The following is a 23,520-nucleotide window of genomic DNA, read 5'->3' as shown; positions in this document are numbered from 1 at the left end:
TTATCTTTTTATGTCCCCATCATTCACTCACCTGTCCCTTAAATCATTATCTACTTTACGTGTGAATAACAGCCTTGTGCCTGAAAAAACTGTTTACCTCATCTGCCCCTCAATGTTTTTTACTTTATTCTGCTATGATAAATCTATCACAGTGAAATAACCCTATGAGGGTTAGGACGACAGACCCTGTTCTAAATTAAAAATAACTGCCAAAAATGGCAGCACCACAGTTGTTAGGTTAGTATGGCAGTGACAATGAAGATGGGGAACGCAACGCTTCGCTGGCGACGGTGGACCACTTTTTTTCTATTTTACTGCATCCATAGTCCTCATACTGACATGATGGCATCACTGCCTTTTGCCCTTTAAAATCTTTACCCCAGGTTTCCTCACCTCTACAGACAATGCCCCCAACTCATCAGAGCTAAAAGTGAATGTCCGTCTTGTCTTGACAACTGAGACAGCGGTTGATATTACATTTAAATCAAGGATACAGGCAGTCTTGTGTACATCCTAACACAGAAACAGGCATGACAGGAAGAGTGCTGATTGAAGAGTCGAGTTTACAGTTGTAGTCACGATTTTTTTAAGATAAGATACGAGGTTTGAGACAGGAGACGACACAGCCACGAGTGTGGAAATTGCTTCTGTAATAAGATCAGACAAGCAATTTGGAAATGTTTCTGTAATGAGTGTCCAGACCTTTAAATCCCACCCTGAGAGGGTGAGTTAATATAATTTCTTCTACTTTTTATTTTTAACATACTTTATGAATATCACTGTACACCATGTCTGACGTGTGTGTTGTAGGCCGGCATAACTTGAAAATGACTTGTTTACCTGAATGGTTATATGTGTGTTTTGTAAGGGCACTTCATCTACCTATCAACTCATTGATCTAGCATCTTTGTATATATATATATGAAACTGTAGTTGTGCTTTACTGTATTTTATCATACTAAACCTGCATTAACTGATTAACAGTAATTTTATTTGTTTTGCTCTCCTTTTAGCTTTGTTTTGGTTTGCACTTACTCCTCTTCAGCTGCAAGATGTGTCACCACCTAGTTGCTAATTTCGTCTGTTGTCTGCATCCATTGTTTGATGGTGGGAAGGTAATGCACATCATACATCTATCAGACTTTTTTTCTGAAGACAGTGCCTTGCTGCATGCGGAAACGAGGGTGATGAATGTGGTAATATTAAATCAAATTAGTAAAGTTGCTGGCCGTAAAATCAAAACAAAGAGCTGAAACACACTGATGTGCTTAGTTTTCACATTGTCAATATAAAGATATTGATTACTGCAGCTTTAAGAAAAATCCACCAACAGCAAGGAGGAAAGTGTGGGGATCTTTTCAACACAACAAAATACATTTTTATCTGCTCTGGAGCTTTATGGTGCGGGGGTCATTAATTTTTGCAATATGACAATATAACAATTACAACAAACCAGCATCAGTTCTCCCTGTTATGAAGTGAGTTAATGCAATATGCTGCAGCTAATGACACGCAACTTACGACCACTCACCAACCTAAGACCCCTCACTCTCTCTCTCACACACAGTTTTTATCTTTCTTCATTTACCACTGCTTCAGACGATTCCATCCACATAACAAAACAAAAATACTTTGGGTGTGGAAATTGAGTGAATTATTAAAAGAAGGTGCATCAAGTTGCTGCTAAGACAAGTGCATTATTGTACATCATCACATGTGGTACAAAAAGAGGATGTTAACTGTCTGATTCAGCTTCTCGTGGTGGTAAACCTGGATCAAGTCATACCAAACCACTGAGCTGCGGCAGGTAAATAAAGTTAAAGGGATCTGCACTCACAAGTTGTCTGCTTCATCTGACACCAAGTACTGGTGAGAGAACAGGGAGGAGGAGGAGGAGGAGGAGGGCCTGTGAAGTGCTGCTCTGATGCTCGGCTGCTCGTGTTCACAAGGTGTGTTGCTGTGAAGAAAGTGAGACAAAGAGATTAAGAGGATGGGAGGTGGGGTCCTGCATGCAGCTGGGCTAGCCTGCTGGAATACAGAATGTGAGGATTAGTTCTCCTCGTCTAGACAGAGCTGACGAAAGGTGAAAAGAATGATGTTTAAGACTTCAAAGAGCAAAATATATGTCTATCTAGCACCGCTCATATAGTGTTAAATGCCATTTCTATGTAATACCTTCTAAAAACAACAGAATGTCACATCTGAGCCAACTCATTTTTTCACTATTGTTCTAGTCTCAAGCTATGACCTGAACCTGAACATTCAAGTGTAAGTCCCTCAACCATGAGATCCCCTGCTATTCCTCATGACAAATCCCTGTGACCTCCCCATAAAATGATACGCTCTATCTTCTCTTTACACTGCGGTCTCCAGTGGGCGCCCGCTAGTGCTCCGGTCATTACGACAGGCCCATTTCCTTGCTCAGATATCAGAGGCCGGGCAGGCGGTTGTGGTAGTGAGGTTGCAGGCTGAGAGGGGTGAGTGAGGCATGTCCTGTGGGCCTCCAGCCACATCATGAGCAAGCAGGGATTCTGACTGCTGGAGCATAAAGTGGAAGCAACCACACTTCATAAATCCTGCCCATCGCGATGCTGCACATATTTGGCGATGCAAAGCCAGGGGGTACAAAAGAATTGCAGTTCTCACATGCTGTGTTCAGCAATACAACATAATAGTGGGGATACACCTGCATTATAGCTTACTGTCTTCAGGCAGCACATGTGTTATGTTGCTATAGCTTGCCTTAGTAAACAAGCTTGAATAATTTAAACCAATATGTGGACCTTGTGTTCTATGTTTGCATTGTCACCCTGTATATGTGTCCACATATACAAATTTACAGTATATTCTGTCTATAATTCTGCCAGCGAACTGCCTCCAACCTCTTGAACGCAATACGAAGTAATCCCAGCGTTCCATTATCCTCCAGTCATCCATCAATCTTTCAGTAATTTAAAGCTGTGAAAGCATGCGCGTCCACCTTTACACCGCCTGGAAGAATAACACAAAACCAAGAAGAGAGTGAGCTCTCTCCATGCTCACACAAACAGAGCGTCAGACCACGAATCAAATCTGACGCTCTCTCATTGTGAGTGAATAAATTACAAGTGATCGTGCTTTGTAATGAAGGCAGTGGAGCATATTGTGCAAATGCTCTGCTTTTTAATGATTTAATTAGAGAACCTCACTCAAAACTGGAGCAGAAAATTTCAGCATGGAGATGAGTGAGGAGCTCTGCCAGAAAACGGCACCGCGACTCAAGATCCTGTGTTAATTGCTGCAGCAGCCGGCAGATGTGCCTCACGTTTCTGCCCATTTCCTGCTTTATTAAAATTAGTTGGACCCCAAAGAACGCCAACTGTTGTCTTCCTAAACTAAATGATTTATGACCACGAAGCGGCATCGTGTCAGTCTAATTTCCGACATATTCTACCCAATTTACAAAGGATGCTGTCTATGGCTTCAGGCAGCTGAGCTTGTGTTAAATCATTAACCACAGCTATCATCAACTACTGATTTGTCCCAGAATGACAAATGTAATAGGTACAACTTCCAACACCAAACTTCAGAAGTTTTAGATCTATTCTCTTCAGCCTCAACTTACACCACCAAGCAAGCAAACTCCAATAAAACCAAAACTAAACAATCTCCAGCATCTCCAGCTATTAAAATATCATTTAGACCTTAATGAGAGCTGGAGTGCAATTTGAGGAAACCAGATTAACCTGCAAAAAATATCTAGGGACACATCCTGACAAAAGAGAGCAGTTTATAATATTGATGAAGGTTAAATACCTTTAAAAACAGAAAGGTTGGTAGGTCATCTAGTGGGGAGGGTTTCATTTGTCTTAACACAGCTGTCATCATCATCATCTATACAGGACAAAGGAAGCAAGCTTTATAATAGATGACAAAAAAACTTGTGAAATCTGTACACAGTAAAACTTAGTGCTAAAATCTGACATGTAAACTTGTTTCTAAAAACAATATGGAGTCCACCACCATGGCGTACTGATAACAGAGCAGTCTGCCAGACAGAGCATGTATGGAAAAAGTGTCTTGTGAGGTAATGATAGACGAGGCAGAGGGGGAGCTGGTGGTGGGGACAGTACTCTGAGGTGACACCACTGACAGAGATGGAGGTTCCCGGGGGTGAGTGAGGACTGTAAACAGTCAGGTGGAGACAGTGTAGAGGACTGCAAACTGTAAATTGGCCACTAGCATTCTGCTAACCGGCCCATTGGGGAAAGACCCTGTCAGTTTTGAAGAAGGGGAAACAACGCCAAAACCCATCATAAAATTATCAATAAAACTTATACTGTGAGCACTGCTGACGGCGGAGACTGAGGATTCTGCTGAAAGGCCTTGCTCCATGGGCCAGAGTGGAGATTGGACCGAAGATAAAGAGAGACTTTCCACAACTACTTAATAGGTTTAAAGGTTATTAAAAATCCTTTTTGGTCAGCTCACACTGCTGTCAAGCTGTGTCATTTGACCTCACACAAACTATCATTTGTTTAGTCTAGGATGGGAGTGAGTGCAGCGGCCCTGATAGGTTATCCAAGATGTCAGGGACCTTGGCTCCAGGGCAGCACTGAGTGGCTGCACTGAAGAAATGGATGCTCCTGATAATGGAGTCCCCGACTATTAAAGTGGTTAGGAAGAATAGAGGTCAGAGGGGAGAAAAGAGGAAGCAGAAGTTGATGGTTGTGGGTTCTCGGAGGGGACCAGAACACGGTCTGCACCCACACTTTGTCTGGAAGTTGAGTTTGAGGTCGCTGAGTGAGGGCGGGTGCCCAGGCAGGTGGGTGTTGTGACTAGACCTACTATTTCCACAACAACTGACTCTCACACCGCCCCGGAAAGTTTCAACTTTCCAAGCGGATGTCTCCTTAATCAAACTACAAAAAAAAAAAAAACGTTCAGTAAAGTCAGTGCAGTCAGTTTGCCATGTGGACCAAAAGGGGACAGTTCAATGTGCTGTAGCGCTGCCCCAGACCGAGTGCTGTCCCTCCACTGAAAGCAGCAGAAACATTAATCACCCAACTCATTAAGACGCTCTGCACAAGTGCCCAGAGCTCATAAACTCTGGAATAGACCAGAGTGACTGTTTTACCTCTTGAAGCATCTGCTTATTTACCTCTCACTACAGTCAACTCAACCATACAACCATTTCACATGGCACAGGGCTATGGCTGTTTATCTCCATTATCTTTATTCATGGTCTAAGTTTACATTTCTTATACAAAAATTCACAATTGGGTCTTTTCCCCAAAACACCACTATGCCAATTATTTGGCCACTTAAAACCAGGGTAGGCAGTTTATCTTTTAAATCATTGAGCTTTTGCTCATAAAAGTCTTTCATCTTTAATTCTAGTGGTCTGAGAGAAAACTAGACTTCTGCACCTCCTCTTTGCTGTTTTCAGGCTTTTGAAAATTTTGCCCGTGCTGGGGGATTTGGCTACTTGCAGGTCATTTCAGAGAGCGGGTGTTCCCATTGGCTGCCCTACAAGTGCAGATCTTCGTCCGTTCAGACGGTCAAAACCTGATTCACCCTGAAACTTGTGATACATTTCCAATATCTCCTTTGTCTACAACGGGGCCTAGTACAAAACATGTGTGTCAACAACAGGTCCTGGTTCGATGAGCGGCAAAGAGGCATGATGACAAACAGAGGGGAAGAATATTTAAGGGAGGACAAGGGTGTGTGTGTGTGTGTGTGTGTGTGGTGTGCTAGTCGTGCAGCATTCACTGTCGCAAAACTAAACGTTCAATTTCCTTTTCTGTGTTAATAGAGGTCGGTGTGACAGTCCAATAATATGGCGCCCCTCGATGTCGAAGCAGAGTGTTGCTGCAGCATTCGAAAAGGATGCCTGAACCATTCTCTCATTCCGCGGTTAGATGGCGTCACGGCTTCCTCTGAAGCCTGCGGCGCTCTGCCCTGGGGCCCTGAAGTGCTGGAGGGGTGCCTTTGAGAAGCTGAGTCACAGGGAGAGGGAGAGCGTTTTGGAGGGACTCACGCTGTGGAGAGCGGGCCCTACGAGGCGTGAGGTTCCACGGGGCAGCCGACTCCTGCTGCTGTTCGGTTTGGTGGGTTTTGGCAGAGCGATACGAGGCAGCGGAGAGAGAAGCAGAAGGTTTGCCGTAGGTTTGCACAGGTTAAACTTCTTGCGGCTTTAATGAACTGTAAATCTTAATAGCTGTCCTGAAATGTTGAATCACCCACTTCAAGTGTCTGTGAATAATAAAAAAAAAATCTTACCTCTCAGTAACTTTGCTGACCAAGGTATTGCACTGCAAACAAGAGAAACACAAGAGAGAAATTAATTTTTAACATTAATTCTCTTCTGTCAAAAAGAGCAATTATAAAGAATTAAAAATGAGCAATATCAGTGACCCTGATTCTCTTTCCAATGCTGGAGAGGACTGCTGGAGGTTATCTACAGACGGTGTAGCCTAAATACTTATCACTTCATCAGACTGTGTTGGAGCAGAGCAGAGATTCACACGAAAAAAGGCAACTCGCACAATAGCGCGCTCCAAGGTCCCAACTTGAATAGACAGACTTTCCTGCTGCTTCTCACTGCTCCATCATCCAGGCACGGTGGGCGTACTTTTCATTGAAACAATATTTAATGGTCACATTGAGGCTATGAAAAGATTTTCTGCTCACATGAACGGCTCCATGTTCTCCCACGGCTGCATTAAAGAGAACGTCATGTGCAATCTATTACCATGATCACTCATGGGAAAGCTGTGGGGGGGAAAATTTCAACAACGGATAAAAAAGTTTTGTTGATAATTAAATCCCTTCTGTCATTTAAGGCTCTTTGCAATAATACAGAGTGAGCAAATGCACTGGAAAACCTGCTAGAACACTTATGGTATCATCACAGATCAATGCAAAAAAAAGACCCTGTTTAAATCTCTGTGTCTGAGGTGACAGAAATGTCTAAAAACAACAATAAGATTCTCTCATAGTGCTAATTGGTGAGGTGTCAGACTTTAATGTGCTTGTATGTGATACCCTGCAGGTTACACGTGCAACCTAAGTTACCATGGTGATACATTAAGGGTGAAAAGTGACTCACTGCAACAAGACCAAAAATCCAGCTAGGGTTAAGTCCAAAGTTAGCTTGCTAAACACTAATCCTGCCTCATGGGACATAACCCAAAAACAGAGGTGACAACAGCAACAGCAACCTCTGTGGTGAAAGAGTGACAAAGACGGCTGAGGGGACATGAGGACTTAAGCCGTATCACTGACAGAGGTGAAGATAATCCTCTAATAAGTTCAGTCAGCAAGAAAGGCCAGAAATGTTTTATTGAGACAAAGTTGACCATGAGATGTTAGAACGGAGATGCAAACAAAAGCAGATTTTCCACAACACAACAGAACTATAACACAGACAAGTAATCAAAACAGTAGGGCCAACAATGATAACCAACCTTTTAGTCCACCTATGGCCAAGTTAGGGGAATAGTTGAACATTTTGTGAAATATGCATATTCGCTTTCCTCAAGAATTAGATGAGAAGATCTCATACATGGCTGTTAAACGCAAGGCCAGTTAGCTTGACACAACATGTGAAAACAGGGGGAAACAGCTAGCCTGGCTCTGTCCACCTGTTAAATAAATAAAAACCAGCCCACCAGCATCTCTAAAGCTCACTAACACGTTGTATCTCATTTGTTCCATCTGTACAAAACCGGACGGCGCAGTAAATTCCTCATGTGGGCTCTTAGCATGGTTGCACATATGGGCCCCACTTGCAGCCCACGCTGGCATTATTAGGAGCCCACACTGGTAAAACAAACATGCAATCTTTATGAAGCCAGCACACAACATTTTATGCAACCCCCCATTCCAGCTCATTATTCACCCATGTGAGGCTCACATGGGTTTGTTGGACAGGTGGGGTCCAAAATGGCTACTGGCCAGAATCTGAGCACCTAGCAAATGAATTGTTGAGCCAGCGGTTCTGATTAACAACTCCACAAATCTCTAATGATATACATCACAGTCATTCACTGATATGGGACAGTATAAATATTACAGCAGCTTTCTCAAATAAGTGACAGGGGGCTGTAAAACCTGTCTTATGAACCAGTACTGTACTCATCGTGCAAGGCTCACAAAGTCATTGTGTGTGTGTGTGTGTGTGTGTGTGTGTGTGTGTGAGAGAGAGAGAGAGAGAGAGAGAGAGCACGGTGCTGATTGTGGAGGAGGTAAGGGGGTGTGTGTCCAAACCTTACAGTCTGGTCACTCTCCCCAGACCCCCTGCGCAATTTTTACAGAGGCTGGGTTTCATCAGGTTTTGTATTTCAGACCTATTGATTATCTGCAGTGGGGGGGCACTGTGACAAAACCTCAGCAGGAGCTCTCCATCTGCAATGAGCCACGTGACAAATACAGGCTCTCTTCCTCACACACACACACACACACACACACGAACTGCTGTGTTAATGCTCCGCTGGTTATGAGTGTGTGTGTGTGTGTGTGTGTGTGTGTGTGTGTGTTTGTGTGTTTGTGTGTTTGTAAAAGCAATAAAGCTCGCGCTGGTATTGGTTCTTTTATGGGATTTATACAATCTGCTGTGAATCAACCAAAAAAAAAAACATTCAGTCTTATTTTAACACACGTAACATTTAAAGCTGCCTCTCCTCTGTTGTTGTGCATGTTTCATTTGAGGGTGGCTATCGGTTAGCTCGATCGATTCACCTTTAGTGAGGCCCAGCGTCTCCAACGTTACTCCCCTGATCGATTCTTATCGTTCTGACCTTCCTGTAGCCAAAGTGAGACACGCAGGTACAAACAAGATGGAGAACAGCACGCAGCACCTTAGTGGCGAGACTACTGGCCACACAAATTAGAAAGAGTCGAATTGAGTTTAATGTTTCATGTTCTTAATTATTCATTTTGAGCCGCCGGGACCGTTACATGTAGATGAAGACTTTACCTGCAGTTGAAGCATCAGACATTCCCTTTCAACGGTTTAACGTAACGCGACTTCCATCTAGCGGCGGGAAAGAGAAACCGCGACCCGAGGACGTCACTGTCGTAAAAAGAAAAAAAAGCAGCGCATTGACGCATTGCTTTACGGTAGCGTCTGAAATTCCGACATGGCGTCCTCATTGATTTGCAGCGAAATTCAAAGCAGGTAAAGAAAAACTGTAAAAGAATGACTATTATTCATGAAGACATAGCCAGTGGACTTAGCTGTCATGTTTGAACGACTGTGTCGTTTGTACAAAACTACTCGTAAGTGACACATGTTCTGCTCTCTGTTATTTAAGGTAAACCTCTGTTAGCTTGTAGACGTGTAAGCTAATCTAATTTTGTCAATCCAATTTCAGGGTGAGTTCAGTACTAAACAGAGATGTTAAGCAGTATGGCAAGAAGTACATGTTTGACTGCAATGAAGAGACATGCTGGAACTCAGACCAGGTAAAACAACAGCTTCATCCCAATGCCATGCTGCTGTTTACTGTATACACAATATACTATGTCCTTAGTATTCTGTTCTTGCAGTTAATAAACAAGGAATCAACAAAGCTACCTCGTTTTATGTTAGGCAATAAGAATACTCAAACTGCCCCTTTAGAGTGAACTCATACAGTCTATGCTTAAGCTCCACCACAAGACCTGAAAGTTTTCTCTGGAAATGTCATAGTTATCTTTAGTTTGATGTTCATGAATCTCTTTCACCGCCATCCACGATTCGTTTTTAACATTTTGCAGATGTGAGCAGCTCCATGTTTGTTTATTGCATTGTGGGAGGAGAGTGTACATCAGTACTCAAAAATAAGATTTCAAGAAGTCTTGAAAAGTGTCTTAAGTGTGCATGCTGACTGCTTTGAGACACATTTATTTTGTTTTCCAGTGTGAATATGCTAGAAACTCACAACCCACTCACAATTGCTATGCGGTATGATGTAGAGATAAACATCTATACTCAAAGACTTCCTACGGGCACCTTAGTAGTGCTGCTCGTGTCACATTGAATCACTATCTTTTGACAGGGTGAATGTCAGTGGGTGTTGCTGGAGTTCCCCCAGTCTGTTAAGGTGTCAGAGTTAAGGCTCCAGTTCCAGGGAGGCTTCTCAGCAAAAACATGCAGACTAGAAGGTAAAACCCAGAAACTACATTTTCTAGCTTTAAGCCTCTTCCTAAATGATTTCCTGATGTGATTATCCATCACCTTCACATTTGAGTGTTTCGTAACGGCAAAGACATTAGGTGTGACAAGATAAATTATTTTTCCCTTGTGCTTTCTGCAGGTTGCCCGAAAGAGGGAGACTTTACAGCGATCAGCCATTTTTATCCAGAGGACAACAACTCTCTTCAGATATCCTTCAGTCTTGCTATGCAGCAGAGATTTCATTGATAACAAGCTATGCTGCTGCAAAAATTAGACCAATCCTGTGAAGGATTTTTTTTCAAAGTTCAATGCCAAACAGGGGAGAAAATATAAAAAATGAATAACCTTATAGTTTCAACAACACATCATTATTTACCAGTAACTATCTAGGTAGCTATAAATGTTACATTTAACCTTTTATTTGAATGCATTAGATATAATTTGCAACCAATGATGTGTACAGTAAATAATCTTTAGGATGAACAAAACTACTTATCAGAGAAGTATTGATATTTGATCACACATAGTTAAAGGAACAAAGCAATTCTGCTTTAAAACAAGAAGTTACAGTCTGCAGCAGCTGAGGCTGCACCTGTCACTTTAGGAACAGTGTGTTTCCTGTTACCGCTATCTGGACGGTTCATAATAAGTATCAGACAATATTTTCCTGGAAATGCTTTTCATTATTACCACGCTTATCTCGTTCTTAACTCCACACCCACAGCTTTCCCATACAGGAGGCCCCTGCAGTGGACAAAGTAAAAATAATGTTTGAGAATAGTGCCGACTTTTTTGGGAGAATAATTGTTTATTCCTTGGACGTCCTGGGGGAGAAAGCCTCATGACCACTTTTTTTTAATGCACTCATGAGAGAGGAAATGACCCGAGTAAAGTATCGGGTGCAGGATGGTGTGGTGGCACTTGGGAAACATGTCATCTGTACTGCCACCTCATGAACTGATATGAATGTGGCCTTTTTTGGTATGGACGCTTTCAGGGATCTGTCAAGCCATCTCACCCATGATCACTTAAACACAGAAGGCTTGGCATGAAGTCTGAATCTTAATTTTTTAATTGCAGATTTAATGGGTTTTGTATGATTTTGATCATTTTTGTCACACTCTTGATAGTCAGATTGTGCCTCTGAGTTGAAGCGCCATTCCAGTGGAACACACAGTGTAAAAATACATTTTTATTAAAACATGTTTACAGTCCTTTTTTGCTGCCCTTCAGCCAAACAAAATAATTCCACTGTACACAACCATCACATTTTAGTCCTAGCTTGTATAAAGTTTCAGAACACTGTAATGCATACAAAGCAATGCATACAAATGGAATAAACTGTTTATAAAATGGCAAATGCATTTTACTCAGTGTAAATGTATCTGCATATGCACTCGTCTATTACAATGACTTGTTATCGTGACAGAGGTCTCCATCGTCTCACCACAGATGATGGCCGGTTGTAGATCTGTGATCAACAGTGTCAGAATGCATTAATACACTTTAACTCGTGTCATGTTGGCGACTTGTAGAGTTTCAGAATATGGTCCTCCAACACTTTTTGAACTGGAAACAAAAGAAATGGAAGTGTTAATTCTGCAAAGCATTTTTCCAGTAGCCTCTTGTAAAAAGATAACACATTTATTGGATATAAGAAGACAATACGTACTCTTTTTGTGTCCAAGGGCAACAGCTAAGGCCATTGGACTGTAACCAGAATCAGACTCAATGGTCATGTCTGCCCCGTTGGCTGCAAGAAAGTACAGTAATGGCAATTATTAAAGCATTCAAACAGAAGCCGGTAGAATTTGTCACGACTTTACAATATAGGCATGCATTGTACCTAAGAGTGCTTCTACACATTTGATGTGGTTCCCTCGTACAGCATAAAGAAGAGGAGTCCCACCATTCTGAGATAAAACACAAGAGGGTTCATTAAAAACAAAACACATCACATTGTAGTTATACTTCTGTGTTTAATGGACATTTTTGCTTATTTTAATAATGTGTTGCCTTGCCATAACTAATAATTGTAGTGGATTTGTGATGACATGTCTGAGATAAAGTCCTTATGTACCCAGTCATAAGTGTCAATGTCTACTCCATGTTTGAGAAGAGACTCCACGATGTCCACATAGCCTCCGGAGCTGGCCAGAGTCAGGGCACTCTCTCGCTCCCTCGCAATTGTTTTGGGATCTGCACCCTGAAAACAAAAATCCCATAAACATCAGTGAGATCAGTGCATTCTGTCTGAATGATGGGTGAAAGTCTCTTCCGGACAGCCGTCGCTTGTTTCTAACCTTTTCCAGGAGAAAATCCACCATTGCTTTCTCTCCGAACGCTGCTGCCCACATGAGGGGCGTAAAGCCCCGTTCATCCTGCTTGCTGAGCAGGGAGCTGTCTGCAATATAAAACAGGTCACAGCTCATCAGAGGGAATTTGGCATTTAACGCTAGAGAAAATGGCCATTGTGTTACACTGCTCTGTGTCTGACAGTGACATCCAGGTCGCTCACCTTTACTCAGGTGTGCAGCCACTTGTGAAACCTCACCTTGCGCTGCCAACTGGTGTATGGAAAGAGCTGATGGAAATAAAGTCTTAATAACCTCACATGAAAATACCATGATTGCTTGTCAAACACACCATTTTGCTAGCAGTTCTTTGCCATCAGAGCATGTGTGCAAGTACTTACAGTCTAATGTTGCTGGACGTACTGTAACCTCATTCCCACGCTGCTTGTTGGTCAGAGTGGTGGAGTGTTTGAACAAACCCTCTTCATCCACATCCATGTTCTCTGGAGAAGAATGGCCCAATCAGACGAATCACAGCCATGCCAGTGGAAGCAAGATATTCACTGTTTAATTATTTTAAAGCTGCAAACATCGGGTGATTCCAGACGTTGCAGGAAAAAGATGCATTATGTGAAGAAACTGATCGTAAATCGGAAGCTTGTATTGAAAGAATAAAAATAAAAGGCACGGGTACCATTGGACCTCTCATCCCTGGGCTCGGAAGGACAAACATTAGCGTTAGATGACTGAATATTTTGGCCATCTACCACATCTTCGGCCTCCATGATCACTGCAATAAAAGCAAGACATCAACTACTAAACGATGCGGTACCGGCTTAAGAAAAAGTAGCAAAAATTAGTTTAGAAAGCTAATTACACTGTCCACTCACCACATCCAGCCTCACAGTCTAATTTGCGCTAACTTCCTTTTGGGAAAACTGAAAGTAAATTATTTCAGATCACACGATGGATCTTGCTTGGCATCGAAGTGTACCGAGATACATTACTAATCGCGTAGCTGATTGGCTATTTAATAAATCAGATATTTTCACGAAAAGAAATGAAAACACGTTTGACTCAACCCGCGTAACGTATCACGGCATTTGGTACTCTTCGAAGGAAGAACTGTTTTTAATGAGCGGAATTTCAGTCCGGAACATTGTCGTGTCGCACACGACAACAAAAATACGGAAGAAGTACGAAATCAGCTGACATAACTCGCGTACAGCTGCATTGTGTTATCAGTTTAGCCACCTTTCATGATGGAGGACCAGGAGATGCAACTGAAGGTCAGACGAGGTAAGCATTAGCTCAATAAATAAGCATAAAACTTACCTCATTATTTCGTTGCTACTAAGCTCGTAGCTGTTAGCTCACCTTAGCCGCTAAGCTAATGCTATGCTAGCACCGTGTTTACATCGTCGTTTGTCCATGTCCCGTGCTGCTGGCTGTTCTCCGGTCTCTTACTAACACAGGTCGTGGATTTTATGCATTTGTCTGTGCTTCTTTGATTTTGCAGTGTCTGATAAATTCACGGAGAGCATGTACGTCCTGGCTAACGAGCCGTCAGTGGCTCTCTACAGACTGCAGGAACACGTCAGAAGGTCCCTGCCTGAGCTGGTGCAGCACAAGGTAATTCAACCTGTGACATATACCGGAATGAGAAACAGCTTGCACATTAAGGAAAATCATCGTAAAAAACGACAAATGCAGTTTTATTCCAGTAACCACACCGGAATAATTGTATTTAGAAACAGTGTTACGCAAGTCCAGTTTTCTTCGTAAAGCCCTGAAAAGGTAACTGTCCCTGACCTGTCAGCTAAAACATCGAGACTATTTGAAGACGTGATCATATTATTCTCGATAAAATTCTTCATATGTCAGGAAAAATTACAAAAGTTGACGTCATTATTCTGTCAGAGCATTTACACTCACAAAGCTGCTAATGCTACAAAACAGAGGGTGGTTCATATGGACTCATAATAATGAACATGTTAAATAACACAACCCTCCAAAGTCTGTTCCCCTGCACCTCTTTGTATCTTTAGATGACATCATTTGTATGTCCCTGCTATTTCAGTAAATACAGAGTTATGTAGATTAATTAGTGTAGGTGTAGATTCTGGTGGAGCCTGTATTGTCCCTTATTTTATTGCTTTAGTTTCTGTTATTACTTTCTGACTTCTTTTCAAGCCTTGGTAGTCTTTCTGTTTGTTCTTGAAGTTATTATCCACTTTAAAATTAGAAGGCATAGCATCAGCCGTGGAGATCGGCTGCTCGTGTGTTGGTGGTGGTAAAACATGCTTTTTCTCCTGAATATTTAATGGTTGTATTTTCTGTCATTACTCCCACAGACAGACATGCAGAGCTGGGAGGAGCAGAGTCAAGGAGCCATCTACACTGTAGAGTATGCATGCAGGTGAGAAGCGTTGGCCTGCATATTTGCACTGCCCTGCTGTCATGACTGGTAACACTTCTGTTGGTCTGTTGGTTTTTGCAGTGCCGTGAAGAGCATGACGAACAGCAGCATGTATTTCAAAAACATTGACAGCCTCCTCCGTCAAGCCATCAGCATGAAGGAACAGATTAGCAGCTCTCAAGGACGCAGGTAGGAGGCAGTAGTGGAATTTTAATGATGTCACACTAACATATCCATAATGCCATCCTGCATTGCTAAATCTTTTTTTACCCCCTTGGCATTAATGCTCTTATTATTCGTCTATTCATTAGATAAGAGCATCAGTGTTTTCTGGTCCTTGCCCCTTTGCTGTACTTTGTTTGGCTAGTGTCTGTTTCTTTAACATTTCCATAAAGAAAAAGAGAGGAAAACCACTTAAAAAAACAGCAGAATGTGTCAATTTAGACATAGACCGTCATTTCTCGAGCTGCTCAGTCAGTTACTTCCCAGTGCTGTTAGCTCACTTGACTCTTCCATAATAGAGACATGCTTATAGCTTCTTCAGAGTATAAGCCTTTTAGCACTGTAGCTCAATATTTCAAATGTGGAAACATTTATTGCAAATCTCAATGCATCAGGGTAACATAAGGGTGTTTCTCACTATATGTTATTGGCATAATTATTGTCAATATCAAAACAAGCCAGGGTATCATAGGGTGTCACTTTTTTGTCCACAACACCCACCCCTGGACATCCATTTATCCAGTTTGTATTCATGTTTTGATCCATATCATACCTTTGCTTATGTATAAGCTTTGTGTCTGTTTTTATTTAATCCCTTATTTATGATAAGTTGTATCAGTTGAAGTGGCAATCTCAAAGACTTTAGTCCTGCTTGATTTGGTGACACCTGTAGTTACTGGTAATAACAGCAAATGTGGTTTAATACTACAGGTCACAGAATGTCAGGAGCAGCAAAACTGTTGATGTATTGATAAAGAAATTTGGCTATTATTGGCCTTTTTTCCATCATCCTGTGAGCAACCGTGATCTGATTTTATACTGCACATGGCCCCAGTCTGTGGACAGCAGGGCAAAGGGAAACTGAAAGGAGCTGTTTACCTCACTGAGAAGTTGGAGGTGTGCAGCCTGCCGCCTGCAGCTCTTCATCTAACAGCTCACTGTGGCTGCTCCTTCTTGTTCCATTACTCCCTGCAACAGTTCAAACTGATCCACTGTTAACAAATGCTGAATAGGACCGATATCTTGTTTTGTAGACTCAAAGTGCAAAGCTCACTGGCAAATACATTGCATTTCATGTGACTGCTTCAGAATAAAAGTCAACTCGGTTTTGCCAGTTTAAATGCTTTTAATGTGAAGCCGCAGCAGCAGGAACTGTCTGGCTTGTATTAACAGTTACAATACTACAGAATTTTTCCATGAATTTCTAGGCCACCACCCAGTTCATAATACTGCAAATATAGAAATATTGCAATACTTTCACCAGCAAGCCATGACAGACATTTATTTAAATGAAAATCCAGATCAGATTTTAATTTCAATGTTTTGAAATCAGGCTAATTGAACTTTTTCCTTTCAGTTTCTGCCACTTGATTCCCCCAATAACTGCAAAATATTAAGAAGGCCTGTTCTGAAATCTTTGTAGTTAATGGGAGATTCATGTTTTCCATTTTATTTGTCTGTGCTGTTTTTTGTTTCCCACTGACACCTGCATGGAGCTTACGTGATGTGACCCCCTCTCCCAGTCCCCTTGTCTCTGCTCCACATGCCCCACCCACTTCCTCATAACCTCTGGACTGAGGTGTCCAAGGTTAGTAGTTTGTCCAGACGTGATATAATCACAACGATCTGTTTCAGAAATGATTGAAATGTGCATTTGAATGACATTTAAAGTTAACAGCTTTTTGTGAACATGTTTTAATGTTTAACTTAGGCATCAGAAAACATGCTACTTTAAAACTGAATTATGTTTTCTCAAATTAATTCATTTAAAGTTGATATGAAATGATTTTGACCAACACATAACAAAACACATCTGCACATTGGGCACAAATATTTGGCAAAATGCCACCATGTACAGCAGAATAAAGTATTTACATTATTACAATGAAAGCTAGAAGTTTTGCATGATTGATACTTGGGCAATTAAATCAAGTTCATTCATACAAAATACTACAAATGATACAAAAGTTGTGCCCATTATGTTCGAATCAAATAGAAAATGCTTTATAATCTGAACAGGAGAAATCAGTTGATAGAAGTGAACACTTGGGTATGTTTTTCAATCTCTGTCCCATGTTGTCTGCAGTCAGTCAGGATAAACCTGATGAGCTTAAAGGTGCAAACTGACAGTTCTATATCTGTTTGAGATGACACTTGTTCGCAGTCCCCCAGTCATGAGCTCAGCTTCCTTCATGTCACACAAGAGTAGAGTCTTTTGCGGAAATCCCCGACTTGCGCGCGAGGACGCTCCTCATCTCATTGTTGACCCCATTCCAGGGTTTAGCCTGGGCCTGCAGTAAACCAGATTCAGTCGACAGGGTCCTGTGCATTCGGGGACAACTGCCGCCACTGCTGTAGCCGTCTTTATCGCTAGCGTGGCCCTGGGAACCTCCAGCCGGAGAGTACTGCTGTGGTTGGTACTGTTCTCGCTGTCTCGGGTTGCTAGAGTGAGGGTAGGAGACGGGATGCTGCAGGTGAGACTGGCTGCGGTGCATCCGCGGTTTGTCCACGCCAATTTTGAGCTCGCAGTGTCGGGAGACAGGTATGCTGCTGCTCCCGTCGTTCTGGAAGAGGGTGTCGAGGTGGTCGCTGTGATAGCTCTTGGCCGTACGGGAAGCTTTGACCAGAGAGTGGATCACCACGACCAGGAGGATTAAGATCCCAGAGGAGAGGACGCAAGCGCTTGCAATGCCTGTCTCCACCTCAAATATCAGGAGCATGAAGATGGACATAGCTGCCAAGGAGGGGAAACAGAATTTATACACACAGAAACACTAAGTGACATCTGTTACTTGCGTCATTTGTAATTGGCCAGATAACTCTAATAAATTGTTATTTTAATTTTTATGTTCACTTTACATTCATACATTACGTTCCCACATCACAGCACTTGTTTGACAAAAATGTTTTTAATGTTGTTGAAATGTCATATAAAAGGCCACCTGTTCTTAGCCGATATGTCCTATTTTTATCTCCAGGAAAAGGACTATGGACTCTGGAATGTTAAAGGAAGCGGGAGAAAAACACAGCTCTGGGATGTGACGTGACCTCCCTGAGTTGGAGGTGTTGCTTCAGCAGTCCCTTGCACTACTACTTCTCGATTGAGGCTGAAGGGGGGCCATAAGCGCGACACCTCCTCATCACAATGGAGTGACTTCCTCCAGTGACCCCCACAGTGCAAGCCGCTGAGTGGAACAGCACACCGCAGCGCTGCCATGTTCAGAATTAAAAACACTTAAGTCATGGACGCTGCTCAAAGAATGCATTGTTCTCTTGGACTCGCCGGAGGGACCAGAGAGAAAGCAGCCGTGCTGGCTTTGCCTCTGTTGTTGAAAATCCACCTCACCGCCAGTGTTTGGACACTAGTTTTCAGGTTTTTGTGAGTTTGTTGTGAAAAGCTGAAGACTAAAATGTACCCTGCATGCAAATTATACAAGCTTAACACACATAGAAGAGGAAAGGCTATAACAGGTGGCCAATTCTGACCTGTATTTCAGGATTTAACATCTGTACATGTCAGATTAGGCAACATGTTCTTAAAGAGAAAATCCAGAATCTTACAAGTTAAGAAAATCTTAAGTTTCACTCTTTTCTTACCTGCCAAATAGACACAAACCCCCAGGCAGAACAGTCCAATAGCCACATGTCGCACAGCTCTGCTGTCCAGAAGAAACCAGTCTGCTCTGTGGAAACAAATGTCAGATGTTCAATGTCATGGCTCAGGCATGTTGACACGGTAACATTGCTATTGCAGTTTTCTCATTTGTGCATAAATGAAGACAACTTTCTGCAACATAATTTCTGTGTCGACACATTTCTTATGTTTCAGTTCATTGCACCTTTTTTGATATACAATCAAACATTTGTTGGTCATTCCCCTGATAAGTTTGGATATCAGAACTGTGAATGCTAAAACGTTTGATGAGTGATTTATTTGGGTGTCTTTAAACACTAGATATTTCTTACAGCTCATTATTATTCACATTTTCTTGGAATGTCCCCTCTGTCAGTAGGGAGGTCCTGGGGTGTGCTGTTGGATTTGTAAACCGACGTGGGAAAGGGCCAGCTAGAGGCCGTGTGCTGGGTGCATAATGAGAGGAAGGCCATTGTTTGGAAGGGATTCGTAGGGTTTGAGAGGTGGGGGTCGACCAACAACACTGCAGCGAGGGCCTCTGCACTCTGACACAGAAAGAAGGCCCTTTTATGCTTCTGAAACTATGTTTTCTTTTAATGAAACTTCAAAATGGCCAACCAGGATCTGCTGTGGTTAACAGAGAACAATTAAAGAAGATTGTGTGGGCTCAGGCAGAAACGCACACTAAACTGATTATATGTTGTTTTCCACTCACAGCAACAGAGTTGCACACCGCTTACCAGAAAACTGAGCATATGCAGGATGTAATGCAATGCAGTGCTGTAGCCTTGAAAGAAGTATTACCTTCCTTAAAATGCAATTCTAGAAGGCATTCATTCAATCTGGATTATTATTTGAGGCTGAGACAGAGGTGGTGTTTTATGGTGAAAGTTGTGACACAGTATTTTTAATTTCTCATTTACGTAAACAGACAAACGCACACCGCAGACCACAGCCTCTCAATCAGATTATACTAGACGTAGCGTCCCTCCAGCATAATGTCAACCACAGTTAAACATTAAGCCGTTAAATAACAATTACTATTCCAGGGTTGTTGTGTTGAATTACATCACGTCATTCATTTCACTTGAACAAGTACGTCAAGTGGAAGTATGTAACTTATGTTTAACAGTAGCACAACAAGTAAACTGCTGATGACTGTTACATAACACATCTGTGTAATGTTTGCTAACATCAGCCACTTAAGATACTGGTCGTACCAGACCGAGTGAGGCTGTAGCAGCTAAACTACTGAGTGTACTGAATCGAGGCAGGGTGCGTTTTATTGCTTAGAAATAAAGTTTTTACTAGTTAGAGAAAGATTGTGTTATTTCTTATTTAAAAAGCGTACAGTTGATTGCTTTAAAGGTTGCTTTGCTGCATGATTTGTATTGTAACAAACCTTAATGCGATCACAGGTGCGTGTAAGCCTTCAAACGTGACCCGGCCTACCAGAACTGACCGGAACTATCTGTTTCTGGACAATCTGGATCAGCAGCAGCTTCATGCCACCCAGCGACTGGCAGGGCTGGCGCTGTTTCAGGTGTTTCAGCCACAAGAGCTGCGTTGCATGCGGGTTAAATACCTCTCAGTGTCCTGCTCCCCTCTGCAGACCTCTGTTGAAAAGTAGCTGTGCAGGAGACACACCGCCACAGAGCTTAGGTGGAGGGTGAGGGACAGGGCGGAGAGCACCGTGGAGACCGGCAGCAGGACGGCCCAGATATGAGCCGGCACGACCGAGGAGGTGGAAGGGGGAGACTCCTTAACCGCCGTCTGCTGAGCCTGAAGCTGGAAGATCAAAATGACCGATAAAACAGACATGATGGCCGATAAAACCCCCAGCAAGGACAGAACTATTAGCGCTCGCTGGCTGTACTTGAGCGTCATTTTTGTCCAAAAACTCCAGTCAGGGTCCTCCAGAGAATAAACACTTTCCCTTCTCTCAAACGCGCTCCTCCGGCGACCCTAAGCAGCCGAACAGTGCGCAGGCATCGCAGCGTGCGCGGAGTGTTTTCGTCGCTCCTGTCGGGATGAACAGTTTCCTCCACAACGTGGATTTTTTTGCAGCAGCTCGCCTGTTGCGCTGGAGCGCCCCGCTGCACAGTCCGAGCATGTGATGTGCTTTAAACCCCCCAGATTAAAAACTCCGCAACAACAATGGACTTTTTCTCCTGGATCCTCGGGAACAATGCGCTGACACGCTCCTGGGAGAGGCAGAGCTCACTGAATCAACACAAAACACTGGGAACAAAAGGCGCTAAAACAATGCACGTCGAAATCACTTGCGCATAATTAAAAATCCTCTTTATAATGAGTGAATTGCATAAAAAATATATTGAGAGCATTATCTTCTAGGGCCTGCCCCAGAGGAAAAACACACCTGAAATGACTCAAATGTCTCCTCAGGACAATGGGCTGATAGATTAGCCTACTTCTTATGCCACAATGTAGCCTGGTATACTCATAAAGTGATTAAAGGATTACAAAAGGCTGTTTGATTATCCACACTGGAAGAAATAAGCAAAAACTGTCCTGCGCTTCGCAGAATGAGACCACAGCAGGTGTACATTACAGCTAACTTTTGAGGAATTTGCAGCGGCGGCCACCTCAGCTAACCCCTCTTCACTGCAGAATGCCCCTTTTATTCTTAGTCCAGCTCCTCAGACTCTCCGAATCTAATTAACTTTTCACTAGTTGCCGTGGAAACATGCACACGCATACCAGGGATGCACTTTTTTTTTCATTGCATCCACTTCTCTTATAATTGGCTGCACTGACACCATGATTTCATGTGCATATGCAACAAAGTCAGTTATATAAATCTAATATCTGCCAGATTAAACAGAATTAATGTTCACTATATATACACTTCACATACAGCACTACTGGACTGCATACACCTTGACATACTTAAAGTGGAGGCCTTATTGTTCTCTTAGAGGTTGGGGTTTAGTGTGTGTGTGTGTGTGTCTGTGTATGGTAGGGGATAAAGGTGTAACCTTTATTCTGTTGAGATGTAGATAAGACTGTAGCTATAAAAGTACACAATGTGAACAATTGCTCTCACACATGTACACTGACCAGGGAGGCTATTTCTGAATTCGACAGCCTCACCACATGCTCTAAAAGGGTCGAGGCTGATCTTGTCGAAAGCAGAAGTGAGAAGTTTCAGGAAAATGAAAAAAAAAAATGGACTTGATACGGAAAGTTCTCAAAGGCACATTTATCTCTTTGTATTTTCTGCCTAATGGCTCTTGCCTTACGTGTTTATCTGTAATATTTAACGACAGCGATGGCAATTCAGCCCTCAGTCTCTGCCTTGCCGGAGCTCTCACTGAAGAAATGCATGAAGATTACGCTTGCACTAATTACAGTCGGTGAATTACATGATTTCCCCTTTGCTGCAGGTGACTCGCTCGCTGTATTTACAGGGTTTGCACTATTCTCTGTCGGATTGCCGGAGCCCACGCAGGTGAATCCTGGAGGTAACGACTGTGGCAGTCTGCAGGGATGTTGCTAACTATTGCATCAGATGCTCAATTTAAGCTACCTCATGGGGATCTCAGTCTGTGTGTGTTTGTGCGTGCATAGCTCTGTGTCTACACTACTGTGTTGATGTGTGTGTGTGTGTGAGAGAGAGAGAAACAGAGTTGTTGTCCACACTTCCACAGATGATCTGTGCTAATAAATTCTCACTATATTATTTTTAGGAGTGCATTGTGTCACATCCCAAAAATAGTCAATAATGCAGCTCATGCAGTGATTCAGTTATTACCTCTAAATATATCTATTAAGCTGACAGCATGTCTGTTTTCCATTAGTGTCTTGGCTTTTCTGACCATTTAATTTCTCCTTTTTCCTTAATCTCTGCCACACCATTCACTTTCATTAGTGATAGCTAGTGAGTGATGGCTAATATAATCACACATAATAACAGAAAATCTACAGCAGAGTATGCAGCAGCTTGGACACACTGCACGCAGACACAAAGATTGTGTAGAACAGTTGTATTCCTGCTTAAATTGGGAGTTTTTTTAATCTTATATGCACAGTGACTGCACACAGTAATAACCTTACAGTGTGGTGCAATCGAACGTTGAGACTATCAAAGAGTTGTTGATTGAACTTTGTGGCGGCGTAATACATCACAACCTGTTATTTGGTGTTTCTGTAACTTTGTCCAACCCACAGGCCTCCGTATGTACGGAGGTGGACACAATTACAATTATAGTTTCAGTTCATAGCCTCAGGTAGGGTTCAGTTTAATAAGCAAATTAAAATGGACTGCATTTTGACTGATCTAATCATAGCAAGAGCAGACTTCAGCCACGATGTGGGGGAGAGGCAACTGTAACCAGATCCTATACTGATGAAACTGAGACACTAAACATACAGATATATGACACTTAATTAATCTGTAGGGATTCAGTGAATCGCCAGAGGACTCTTTCGCATGCAGTCTGTAATATGCTTGAAGCGTCCTGCTTCGGTTGAAGGGCAGAATGTTGAGCCAGAAGGCCACCATGATATGCAGATCCTTTTCATGAAAAAACGCTTTTTTTTTTGCAATGTGTATTATTTATTTAATAAAACTTCAGTACAACAAGAAATTATAGATCCATTATTGAAAAGCACACGATGTGCTCCAAGATTACCATCAGACATTTCCTGCCAGAGCACGGCTGATGTTTTATGAGATGTTGAAATTTGTTTTGTATTGAAAAAATAATAATTTCAGTGCAAGTTTCCAGTAAAATCATGCCGCACCCTGTAGTTACAGGTGCATGATTTAAACAGAGAATGTGTC

The 23,520-nt window shown here is 42.4% G+C and overlaps 4 protein-coding genes across 8 annotated transcripts; 2 read left to right on the top strand and 2 right to left on the bottom strand.

Annotated features, from left to right (window-relative positions):
- Positions 1–9,103: 9,103 nt before the first annotated feature.
- Positions 9,104–12,228, top strand: LOC121605079 (nuclear receptor 2C2-associated protein). The gene is made up of 5 exons (XM_041934842.1): positions 9,104–9,163; positions 9,360–9,450; positions 10,026–10,131; positions 10,284–10,351; positions 10,867–12,228. Exons 1-5 carry the CDS (start codon positions 9,126–9,128, stop codon positions 10,987–10,989), a joined length of 426 nt encoding a protein of 141 aa, XP_041790776.1. The 5' UTR covers positions 9,104–9,125; the 3' UTR covers positions 10,990–12,228.
- On the bottom strand, positions 11,324–14,031 carry rfxank (regulatory factor X-associated ankyrin-containing protein). Of its 3 annotated transcripts, none has more exons than XM_041934840.1 (9): positions 13,774–14,031; positions 13,133–13,228; positions 12,840–12,941; positions 12,663–12,728; positions 12,448–12,548; positions 12,225–12,350; positions 11,991–12,057; positions 11,817–11,897; positions 11,324–11,713 (listed from the first exon to the last, which is right to left on the bottom strand). In XM_041934840.1, exons 2-9 carry the CDS (start codon positions 13,221–13,223, stop codon positions 11,661–11,663), a joined length of 687 nt encoding a protein of 228 aa, XP_041790774.1. In that variant the 5' UTR covers positions 13,224–13,228; positions 13,774–14,031; the 3' UTR covers positions 11,324–11,660. The 3 variants fall into 3 exon arrangements, with proteins under 3 accessions (XP_041790774.1, XP_041790775.1, XP_041790773.1); XM_041934841.1 differs by having other exon boundaries at positions 13,816–14,031; XM_041934839.1 differs by lacking the exon at positions 13,774–14,031 and adding an exon at positions 13,329–13,750.
- borcs8 (BLOC-1 related complex subunit 8) lies at positions 13,445–19,890 on the top strand. 3 transcript variants are annotated; one of them, XR_006006785.1, is made up of 6 exons: positions 13,445–13,737; positions 13,958–14,070; positions 14,793–14,857; positions 14,939–15,046; positions 16,562–16,667; positions 18,058–19,890. XR_006006785.1 is itself a non-coding variant. In XM_041934843.1 (6 exons), the coding sequence occupies exons 1-5, from the start codon at positions 13,698–13,700 to the stop codon at positions 16,643–16,645; spliced, it is 396 nt and encodes a 131-aa protein (XP_041790777.1). In that variant the 5' UTR covers positions 13,446–13,697; the 3' UTR covers positions 16,646–16,667; positions 18,058–19,889. The 3 variants fall into 3 exon arrangements, 2 of the variants coding, with proteins under 2 accessions (XP_041790777.1, XP_041790778.1); XM_041934843.1 differs by having other exon boundaries at positions 13,446–13,737; positions 16,576–16,667; positions 18,058–19,889; XM_041934844.1 differs by lacking the exon at positions 16,562–16,667 and having other exon boundaries at positions 13,447–13,737; positions 18,058–19,888.
- Positions 16,673–20,798, bottom strand: tmem221 (transmembrane protein 221). Its single transcript, XM_041934838.1, has 3 exons — positions 20,299–20,798; positions 18,677–18,762; positions 16,673–17,813 (listed from the first exon to the last, which is right to left on the bottom strand). Exons 1-3 carry the CDS (start codon positions 20,598–20,600, stop codon positions 17,275–17,277), a joined length of 927 nt encoding a protein of 308 aa, XP_041790772.1. The 5' UTR covers positions 20,601–20,798; the 3' UTR covers positions 16,673–17,274.
- Positions 20,799–23,520: the final 2,722 nt, after the last annotated feature.

Source organism: Chelmon rostratus, chromosome 4 (genome assembly GCF_017976325.1).
Source record: "Chelmon rostratus isolate fCheRos1 chromosome 4, fCheRos1.pri, whole genome shotgun sequence".
In the NCBI taxonomy this organism is placed as follows: Eukaryota; Metazoa; Chordata; class Actinopteri; order Chaetodontiformes; family Chaetodontidae; genus Chelmon; species Chelmon rostratus.
The sequence above is the reverse complement of the archived record's forward strand: the minus strand, read 5'-3'. Positions and strand labels throughout refer to the sequence as shown.